Here is a 12,070-nt window from a genome sequence, read left to right as displayed (position 1 = left end):
TAAAATGTTATGTTACATTTAGCCAGCACTGTTTTAGGAAAAAACTTTTTATTTTTTATTTTAGATGATACGCTGATGTCTCTATATAATTTATTAAGAATTAATAGTTTTTTTAATTTATTTTGAATAGAGAAAAATTGTCCAAATTGTAACAGAAGTTATTGTATTGATTACCAGACATGGTTAAAAGTTCAAAAATGTCTCTATAAAGTAGTCAGAGATCCGTTATTTGAGTTATTCATAATGGCTTGTATTATTTGTAACACTATTGTATTGGCAATTGAACATCATGGTATGTCAGATAATGTAGCTTACATTCTGGATGTTGGAAACAAGGTAATTTAGTATTCTTCCAATAATTGGAAGATTATTCGTAGTGTTAGTAGTAGTCTATACCCAATAAAATAATATAATGATTGTATACTATAATAAAATAAACTATTAATAATTTTGACTGTTATAAATAGTATTATACACTTATAACAAAGTATAACTAACTAATTATTTGTCCAATTGTTGTTTCCCTTACTTATAGATTTTTACTGCTATATTTACTATTGAGTGCCTATTCAAGTTAATAGCTTTAAGCAACAATTTTTTCAATTGCGGTTGGAATATTTTTGACATGATCATAGTAACGGCAAGCTTGTTAGATTTATCATTTGAAATGATTGACGGTTTATCGGTACTACGATGCTTGAGATTGGTAAGTAAAGTATTTATAGTTACGTAATTGTGAATTTTAGTAGTTTCCTAAAACTTAAAACTGACTTGCCTTCTAACTAAACTCAATTCAGACACTTCGTCATTTAGCAACATAAAAAATAACATATTTTATAATAGTTTAGATGTATTTTGGTATGATTTATTATGAAATGATGTACCATAGATATTTTTTATTAAAAAAAAATGTTTGTAGTACTTTTTTTGAATTAATGTTAGTCATATTTATAAATTAAATATATTGTTTAAAAATTAAATTCACTGCGAAGATTGTAAATTTAAAAAATCTCATAATATAACTCACATAATAAAACATCAATAATTTATTGAGTTTAAACCAAACTATTAATCATTAGTTGTTATTCAAAGCTTTTGCATTTATTCTATTCCCAAACGAAAAATGTAATTAATTTTTTGATACTAAATAAATTCCTGCACGTTTTAGTTCAAAATGACTTATGAGTATTATTTTAATGAATTTTGTCAGTAAAGTTAAACTATCTTCATTCTTCCCATTAAAATATCTGAAAAAATAATTTGTTCTTTTATTATTCTATTATTCACAATCATATTAATTGCATTATGTTATTTAATCGTATATACATAAATAAAAAAAATCATGTTATTTTCGCATCTTAAATTTGTCACATTTATAATCGATCATATTACCTTAGGTTATGCTAAGCAATCTGTTGTCTTTTAACTTGCATGTTAAGAAATTGAATGCTAACACTAAAGGAAATGTGTTGGGCGTGAAATAAAGTGTAAAACTGTTTTCCAAATGGTTTTAAAGTGTATGTCGATTGCTGTCACCGTTACATTTTGCAAAGTGCTGTGTTTAAATATATTAGAACCATACCCTCTGTTCGTTTAAAAACCTTTAACGTTATCCTTTACACGCTATTTATCTAACTTTATGTTTTTCAGTAAATAGTCGTTGACTAATTTAAACTTATTTATGATATAATTGTTGTTATGACAGTTAAGTTATCATTTTATCATGTCAATTTGTGTTAGCCTATAGCATACAATATGTTCACAATGAGTTTTGTGAGTTAAAAAATCAACCCACATGTAAATTAAAATAGTTAAAAAAACGGGATTTTCTGAAAATTTCAGTCTGTTTTTTCGAAAAAAAAAACTGAATTATGTATAATAATTGTACAAGATCTTGAGAAATTTTTAATATTTGACAATTTTATATGTTTGTACTTCGAGGAAATATGAAAAATTCACTTTATGAGTTTTAAAATATTTTGATAAAATTTTTAGGATTAGTAATACAGGTATTTATTTAATTAATTGAAATCTAGAATAAACATTAAATTTTATCATTATTAATTAATAATTAAAGATAAGTTAGGCAAATTAAATAATTTTTAATTGATCATCAGAATAAATGAAATGCAAAGATGAAGTGCTGGGTTTTTTCTGATATTGATTTGAGTTATACATTTTTTGCTTGTTGTAATAAAATGAGCCGTAACCATCTAATATTGTTTCGGCCACCATACTATTTTGATAGGCTATACAAGTGCTAACTCTTTTTTTGAATTTTTAAAGCTGAGAGTTCTCAAGCTGGCTCAATCTTGGACTACCATGAAAGTATTGTTGAGTATTATAATATCGACTATTGGAGCACTAGGTAATTTGACTTTTGTGCTGATCATCATAATATACATATTTGCAGTCATCGGTATGCAACTGTTCTCCAAGGATTATAAGCCCGAAAAGTTCTACCCTGATCCCGTTCCAAGGTAATAATAAATAAAGTTTTAGGGTAATCTATAGCTTATAAGTACCCGACCATATTTATTAAATTTATATTTTGCGTTCAAGTTTAAAACAACATTTCATCATTTTTCTTCTTTAGCCATTATTATAAAACATGATAACATCAGTTTATAAAGCGATAATGTTAGTTTTTTATTTAAAATATCACTTTGTAGACGAAAAAAACATATCAGCCTTTTATAAAATGTGGTTAAGTAAGTAAGGAAACGAATTTCTATTGTTTTCATTGTTTGTAACAATTGACTTATTTCCTTACTTTTTGAAAATTCTGTATAACTGTTGTACAGGATTTCCATCGAAGTTATAAAATATCCATATACTTTTTTATGGCGATTTATGAGAACCTCATGGGACACTCAATACACCTAATATGTATCATTTAAATCATTAATATACCATTATTTCTTTTCTTATTTTCCCTCGTATCTCTAAATTATTAGTCTATTTTAATCTTTTTTTTGTTTCAAGTAGTAAATAAAATTAAACTATTATACACAATAAATGATAATCATAACATTTTTAGCTTTGATGCGAAGCTGAGAAGATATTTATTGTACTATGATGTGTATTTTTTTTATGTCTGTTACCACTTTTTTTCAGCTCTCACCAAAACGATTTCTTTCAACGAAACGTCAAAAAATCACAAATCGTATCTAGTCAAAGACATAACCCTCAAAAATTGAAAAAAATCCCCTTTGTTCCCCGTAAATGGAGAAAATATCCAAAAAATTACAAATTTAAAAATCGCTAAATTTCTAAATTTATTCAATTTTTTTTACTTAAAACTGCCATAATTTTTTTAAAAATGACCAAATCAATATAGTTTTTTTTATAGGTGCATAATGTCTTTACCTATCATTTGATATATATTTTTCTAAATCTGACCCTTTACCTGCCCACAGGAGGGGATTTAAAATGACAACCTTTTCACAAAAAATTAACTTTTTTTTTATTATGCTATAACTTTTTGAAAAATGTATGGATCAATACAATTTTTTTATGAGAAATAATATTTATATACCTCTTTCATTCGACATACTTTTTTTTAAATAAAATCATTTCCCTTTATATATTTATATATTATAAATATATATATACATATGTACTTATTCATATATTACACATATAAATCATAAAAATTGTAATCAGGATTAAATAAGGAAATATGAGATCATGTAGATTTTGGACTAATCCACCACTTTTTTTAAATTAAACACTATCTACACATTTGAATCGAAGCGTTTTTTATGATAGTGATTTTAATCACTGTCAGATATAATTATACTTGACTCAATTATGCCACGTCCCCACTCAGCCGCGTTTGTGCTGGGTTTTTTTTTTAATATAACTAAATAAAGCTTATTTATAATAGGTAATTTATTAAATATTAATTGAATATTTTAGTTACAATCCTGACATTCAATAACCATAAATAATCTCAATCCCAATACCTTCAATATTTAAAATTTAGAAAATAGAGAATTGAAGACTTTTTTTTTTTTAATTAAACTTTTGTGTCAGAATTCTACATTTCAAACATTAAAATGAAATTTTTAAGAGTGAAACAATTCTTAATTTTAATAAAAAGACACAACTTTGTACCATTTCATGAAAATTAAGACTTATATTATTTTCAAAATAAATGTTTGTTTACATTTAAGTGTTTTTATTTTATCAGATGGAATTTCTCTGATTTCTTTCATTCATTTATGATGATTTTTCGTATATTATGCGGTGAATGGATTGAACCACTTTGGGACTGCATGAAAGCTGAAGAAAATGAAGTAAGTTCACTTTATTATATTTTATTAATATATTTTTAAAAATATAGTTCTCACAAAAATTAAAAAAAAATTATTTTATCTAAAAATAAATATAGTGTATTATACATTTATATTTATTCATAGGTAAAATAAATAATTTTTTTAGCTGATTTAATTGTGTCCCTTAAAATATTTTCTTTAACAGTATATGATTTTTTTTTTAATAGTAATGGATCGAATATCTTTAGATTTTGAAGAATTATTATAATTATTACATATAGAAATCTTTTTTTATGCCTGTGATTTGACTACCTAAATTATTTTTCCAGTTTAACGATTTATATATTTTTATTTTTTAATTAGGGCTTTGGAATTTGTTTTGCTATTTTTTTACCGGCGTTAGTCATGGGAAACTTTATGGTCCTTAATTTGTTCTTAGCGTTGTTACTGAATAGTTTTAACTCAGAGGAACTGAAGTCTAAAAAAGAGGTGAGTTATTATATTGTTAGTCTTATTATTACATTTTGTCAAATAAAATACAAAAAATATCCAATATCGTTGCCATATGTATACATTTAGCAAGGCCAACAAGAAGTTGACGAAGAAATGGCACATTACAGGGAGCGATGGGCTCATCACGCTAAAGTAATCGGTAATGTTTGTCGCAAATGTAGAGAGAATCAAAATCTTTCCAACAGGTCCTCAATACATTTCACAAATATTCCTAAAGACACTACTGTGTCTTTGGTAGATTATGAGGTACTCAAGACAATACATATGTATAGATATGTTTACTTTGCTTTTTCACACTTTTTGCTGTGAACACTGTTAATCTTAATCGTGCAACTGAAAATAATATAACAACTGGAATAAAAATAATATTTATAACAATCTTTTTAGTTTACAAAAATTGTGCGTTGCCTTTTGAAAAGAAAATGTTAATACCTTGACACGTTTTCACTTGTAAATGCGACACGCTTTTCATTTTTTCTCTCTTTAGGTACTTTTAGACACAGTGCCAAGTGTCTACAAACAATAATTCTAAATTATTACACACACATTAAAAAATACTACAGAAGTAACAGTCTCCTGAAAATCAGATAAATTAAAAAAATTAATGTACATGATGTGCGCAATTTAGTCATCATTAGTCTCATAATATTTCCGAAAACACTAACAATTTAATCAGTTTTAGTTTCACATATTTTCTTTACAATATTAATCAAAATTTACCATTAACTATAATTATGGGATTGAATATAATAACGTCAAAAAAAAAAATGACCAGCATACAGCGTCAATCATTTTTATGGGGGTAGTGTTGTGTTTAATTTAGTACATTTTATAGTTAAAGGGCCGTCTTGAAACTAAAATATAGGGGGTAAAGTGAAAAATATATTTTTACTAATCAGATAATTGTTTTAATATTGTGCAATCTTTTTTAATAACTTTTTTGGGGTAGCATTCTCTTATATTAAAAATTTCCGACTAAAACAATTAAATTTTGCCAAGTGAAGGAATGTGATACCACCCACCCATTTCTCTCGAAGCGGCCCTGAATATTTAATACAATAAACATGAGCAATAATATATTTATCTAATAGAACATGAATTTGACACAATAAATTTATTAAAATTTGACTTCAACAATAAAATTATTATTTATTTAGTATTCATACAAATAGATGTATTCTATTTCAAATACTTTCAATTTAAAAAAAATTGCTCTTTAACAATTTTCCGATACTGTTCTTTTAAATAATAGATTGGAAATTTGTAAGTTGAGATTATCTCATATTCTTTTATCGTTTTATAAGTATAAAAGTACAATACTTAGAATTATTTTTTACTCAAATATTCATTATAAAAGGTGTACAGAAGTAAGAAAACAGGTCAATTTTTACAAATAATGAGAACAATAGAAACCCGTTTCCTTACTTACTGAACCTTATATATATTTCAAAATAATCCTATAATTCCAAATAATTTAGTAACTGTTTTCCTAGCGATTAATTGGATAATTATTGTAATATTCCATATAATATTATGTCATAACACCTTTAGGATGATATTTTGTACTTTAAAAATTCTTTTTATTCCTAATTTATTTACAGGTTTTATCTACCACAAATATCTAGACCCGTAAAATTATTACTCAAAAGAAATTTATTTCATCTTGTAAAGGTTTTCTGTCCACTTTTTATGTTATGAACTTTATTTTTAATTTTTATTTTATTATCAAAACAATCTATGTATTATTTACAATATTTTTTTTGTTGTTGTCAAGTAAATGTACATAACTTGAGTTATTAGTGTGTGAGGAAGCTCATTGGTCAAAAAGAAAAAATTAAATTTTTATTTTTTTTAATGTTTTATGTTATTTGATTACAATTCCAGTTTCTTTTAGGTCTTCGTGTGGATTGTCGAGTAAGTTGGTAGTGCACATTCGTTTTTTTAGGGGGTTTGTATTTGATTTAAGTTTTGAGTGGTATATATTGTAGTATAGTAGCGTTATTGGTGTGATAGTTGATCACATTTCCAAACGGAGAGCAAAAGTAACTTAACTTGACTTGTTTTCGATAAATTTGATCTTCCAGTTTCTGAATCACGATTCTATACGGTTCACATGCGATTCTATACGATTCTATACGATTCTAAGCGCTTGAAAGTAATGGGCTGCAGCGTTGATATTGATGTGGGTTGATAATATGTCTGCGTCGTCTGCAAAAATTGCTATCAGAGTATTCGTATTATGAGATATATCCACAGTAAAAATGTTGTATGAATCGGGTGCGAGGTCTTTGCCTTGAGGAACACCAGATTCAATTTAGTAATACGGTGAATTGGCACAGCCTTGCTTTACTGTAAATTTTTTTTCTTGTAGAAATGAGTTAATAATTAGGTAAAATAGCGTTGGTAGCATTTTTTTTTAATTTTTAGAGAAAAACATTATGCCAGACACGATTAAATGCCTGGGTGACATATAGAACCAATCCGGTGCAATATTGTTTGTTTTCTAGTTCTGAGGCAATAGTGTTGGCAGCCTGTGTACCTGATGAATATGCCTTTTCATCATCTGATACAGCTAGTGAACTTCTTTACGCAGAAGAGGGATTAATTCTTTGATATTGGTTAATAGTTTTGTGTCTTTCTACAGAAAGTTATCCATAGGGTTAATTGAGTTTAAATAACTTTTATATTGTTCAGACTTAAACTTTTTAATTTTTTTTTAGATTATTAGTTAATTTGTTAAGTATATGTTTCTAGGATCCATAACGTGTGTTTTGCCATTTTGTCTTGGTACGTCTTTTCTCATTAATTAGCGCTTTAATACAAGATGGAAGTTCTTGATTAATAGAGCCTTTAAGTAGGTTTGTATTAGATGGCGCAGTAATAGCAGAGACATTTATCAATAAAAGTTATGAACAGCCATGCCGATGTTTGTTCGCGTTTTAAGTGAAATGTTAAGATTAATGACATTATCCATATTAATTTTAACATTTTTCTCAGTTAATGGGTCGTTTTGTAAGAGATGGCCTGGAGAAAACAGATACTTTGCCACCATTGGTAAATATGATAAGCGAATGATCGCTGGAGAGGTCAGAAATGTTCTCAATATTTATATTTATCTGATTTGATATTTGTGATATAAAAAAGTATATTGAGATCATGTGTTTTAAGATGAGTTATTGTTAATAATTTTTTAGGATAAATTTGCTTATTACAGTTGTTATTAGTGATATCAAAGGATTGATTACGGACTTGAGATCTGTTAAGTATAAAGAGATTTCTTTAGTGAAGTCATTGGTGTCTGTGTTGGTCGTCAAGTCATTTTGGGTATTTTTTTTAAAGTTATGCTGTTGAATGACATATGCGTATGAACTATGTTCGTTAGTATTACCTGACTGGGTGTTGCCGCCAATAGGGGCTGGTACTATTATGAACTAATAAAGTTAATTTAAAGAAAAATGTAGAACAATTATTTAAGTATGATGAAAGCATTTGAAATTTGTGGTTATATTCTGACACGGCACCGCGCTACACTCTAGGCTGGTGCTCACCCGTGTCTCTCTCGATATCAGCCGTCCACCTATTAATGTGACAATCGTTTGTCCCCTGCCCTTGACACCGTGACAAGGCCGCCGCCGATTATGTACTATGATAATGCGTTCTGTTCCGTTTCTGACGTACACCTTAAATGGTTTACCGCTCTGTGTTGTTTTAGTGTTTCTTTTCCTATTTTTCATTTTTTCGATTGCGAAAAGTATTTTTCCATTTAGGTACGACTTTTTTTTTTTTTCTTTTATTAATATATACACAATCTGTTCCCTATAGGTACAATAAGAGTATTAGCTAAAATAATTATAACATTGAATACTTGATAAAAGAAGCCACCCATTGATGACACTTTTAAGTGATTGTTTTTTATTTTTTAACTAAAGTTATATTAATAGATCTCTACACCAGTTGCGCTTTAAGCGTCTCGGAGGATTACCAGGAATAGCATTAGTTGAAAGACCTTTTATTAGGGGATTGGAGTGGGAGGCTAGTGGAGTGTGGAATCTTTTATAATAAGTTATTGCTTCTTCTTTAACAGTTTTAATTTTTAAATCAGAATGGAGGGTATAATTTGATACGTATGGAGGTGAGTTAGTTAATTTTCTTAAAGAAATTTTTTGAAATGCCTGAATACGATTTATATTAGATTTTTTAGCATTTCCCCATAGTTGTAGACCATAGGTCCAAATGGGTTTAATAAGGGATTTATACACTAGAAGTTTCATATTCAAGTTAGTATGTTTATTATTAATTGGTAAAGTTCTAAGCATACGGATTCTAAGGTTTAATTGGAGTCTTTTTGCACGAGTATGATGGGCCCAGGTAAGTCGGCGGTCTAGGGTTAAACCAAGATATTTTACAGACGAAGAAGATGGAATTTGAATACCATAAAGAGTAACACTTGGGCACTGTCCAAGCTTAAGAGTAAAAGTTGTGTAAATTGATTTTGCTTGATTGACCTTAAACCTCCAATTCTTATACCATACTTCCATTAATGAAAGGTGATTTTGTAAGTTATACGATGCAATAATGGGATCTGCATTGGTTGATAAAATTACTTTATCGTCTGTATAGTCTGCCACTAATGTGTTAGTCGTGGTTGGTTGATCTGAAGTGTATATGTTATACAGTAATGGGTAAAGGATGCCTCCTTGTGGAACACCAGCTCTAATTGGTGCAATATTAGAATATGCTGATTTATGATGGACTTGAAAATATCGATCGGTTAGATATGACTTAAGAAGAATTTAATAAGTAGGGGGCAAAAGTTTTTTTAATTTGTATAGCAATCCCTCATGCTATACTCGGTCAAAGGCCTGTGTAATATCAAGAAAAGCACAGGTACAATATAATTTTTTTTCAAGTGCATAAGAAACTGAGTCAACTAGTCTATGTACTTGGTGGATAATTGAATGCTTTGCACGAAAACCAAATTGGTAATCTGGTAGTATTTTATTTTTATTGATAAAGGGAAGTATGCGCTTGAGTACGACTCTTTCTAAAACTTTCGTAAAAAATGCAACGACTACATTGATATATTGACACATATAGATATTTATCTATATATATATATATATATATATATATAAATATATAAACCGATACATATACTGTTGTGTTGTTACCATTATAATAATAAAATACTATAAAAACATTTCTTTCTGGTATTTTTACTGGGGACGAAGTTATACCGCACGTGTCTTACTCACTTGGATCAAGGGACATTTTTTTTTTTAAATAATTAAGTAATTGTAATGATATCTGCAATAAATTTTGGTTTTTGGAACCAACTTATTGATCGGACCCTATATATTAGGATGTCCCTTATTTTTAAAATTTTGGAAATTCTTCGGTCTCACCCCTACATTGATTTATTATTCTAAAAAAATGGACATATTTATGAATATTTCATCATATCTGGCGAACCATATGTGATACAACTTAATTTTATAAAATAAAAGTAATAAGTAAAAATTTCATTCAAAAAATAATTTTAAACAATTTTTGTACGAAACATTAGGTTGTATCATTATGGTTCGTCAGATATGATGAAATATTCATAAATGTGACTATTTCGACAATTTTACAAAATATTACGTATTTCGACATTTTTCTAGAAAATTAATGGATTTAGAAGAAAAATTATTAGAATTTAATTCATACAAAATAATTAGATCTACAATTTAGTTCCAATAATTTTTTTTTTTTTTGAGAGCGCTTATTTACGAGTTAATTACTTGGAACTAAAAAACCGATTTTCAATCTCAAGTCGGCACGGGTTAAACGTATCTGATCGGCCTGAAATTTTTTGTAACCACATTTTATATGTAGACACGCAAATTTAAATGTCTACTTATTTTTATTATTAGGAATTCTACAACTACTAATTTTACTGCCTAGGTATAAACGTAATGAAATCTTTTAAAATAATGAGTCAAAAATCGTTATTGACCATTAATTTTCTTAATTAGATAATTTTTCAGTGTTTAAACTACAGTAAGATTTTTTTTTAATCAAATTTATAAAAACCTATACAGTTTTGAAAAAAATATTAGTGAATTTTTTTATATATTTGAAGGTATTGCGTGAGATATACGAGTAATTAACCAATCGTCCTGTATTTATATTCTAAACAACTTTTTTTGCATAAATTTTCGTTAAAATAAGAAAAAAACGGGGTAGAGGCATAGTTGGAACATGTGTTGATAATATTTGTTAACTATCATAATTTTATATTTTTAGTTTGAAAGTGTCACTTTTAAGGGTAGACTAATTTGAAATATATTTTTATAATATTTCTAAAATTGAGGTTTTCTTTTAAATTTCTGGCACTGATTGGTTCAACTAGATTAAAATTGTTCAGTGAGAGCTGAAAATTTTCATATAGAGATAAAAATACACACCGTTACAAAACTAATACCATCTCAGCTTCACTAAATATGTAATTGTGAACATTTTAATTTGAACAAGATCTCTATTTCAAAATAATTAAGACTTAGTTTAAATTAAAATTAACTATTTTTATGAATTAATTCACTTCATTTAATGATTTTGTTATAAATTTGATATAAAAAACGGTAGCACAGTGGGGTCACGGCATAGTGGAGACATTGCATAGTTGGATCCAGTATAGTTTTAATCTGAAAGTGATTAAAATCACTATCATAAGAAACGCTTCGATGCAAATCTGTAGATAGTGTTTAATTTTAAAAAATTGATGGATAATTGCAAAATCAACATCAACTTCTATTAAAATAAAATACAAAACCCATAATTTTAATACAAAAATAGCATATTTTTGAATACGGCAGTCATTTGCGTATAGAAGATAGGTCGTCGGGANCATAATTTTAATACAAAAATAGGATATTTTTGAATACGGCAGTCATTTGCGTATAGAAGATAGGTCGTCGGGACAAATTTTTTTTTTCATTTTGTAGTACATAAAATAAGCTTTAATTTTATATATGTTTAAAGGACGCAGTATTTCCGGAACATTTTCAAAAATTAAGTTGAAAAAGTTATTGTTTGTAAAAAAGTTACTATTTTAAATCCCCCCAGTGAACAGAATAAGTGGTAGATTTTCAAAAAAAATTATATCAAATGAAAGGGAAATATCTAAGGTTTCAATACAAAAAAATATTATTTTTATTTGTTAATTTTTGAAAAAGTTATGGCAGTTTTAAGCACAAAAAACATCCCGATAAAAGGTAATTTTTATCGCAAACATT

At 27.3% G+C, this 12,070-nt stretch overlaps 1 protein-coding gene across 4 annotated transcripts in view; it reads left to right on the top strand.

Moving 5' to 3' along the window:
• LOC126904565 (sodium channel protein 60E-like) overlaps positions 1-12,070 on the top strand; it is a 69,760-nt gene that overhangs the window by 38,911 nt on the left and 18,779 nt on the right. For 2 of the 4 annotated variants that reach the window (XM_050683689.1, XM_050683687.1), the window contains 6 exons: positions 131-336; positions 536-706; positions 2,287-2,480; positions 4,196-4,301; positions 4,644-4,769; positions 4,860-5,039. In XM_050683689.1, coding sequence (XP_050539646.1) covers positions 131-336; positions 536-706; positions 2,287-2,480; positions 4,196-4,301; positions 4,644-4,769; positions 4,860-5,039 — 983 coding nt within the window. Of the gene's footprint in view, positions 1-130; positions 337-535; positions 707-2,286; positions 2,481-4,195; positions 4,302-4,643; positions 4,770-4,859; positions 5,040-12,070 lie in introns of those variants that run through there. The other 2 variants (XM_050683688.1, XM_050683690.1) reach the window with 2 other exon arrangements.

Source organism: Daktulosphaira vitifoliae, unplaced genomic scaffold (genome assembly GCF_025091365.1).
Source record: "Daktulosphaira vitifoliae isolate Bord-2020 unplaced genomic scaffold, ASM2509136v1 Scaffold_4, whole genome shotgun sequence".
NCBI classification, from domain to species: Eukaryota; Metazoa; Arthropoda; class Insecta; order Hemiptera; family Phylloxeridae; genus Daktulosphaira; species Daktulosphaira vitifoliae.
Note: the sequence above shows the minus strand (reverse complement) of the source record. Positions and strands in the feature narration are given on the sequence as shown.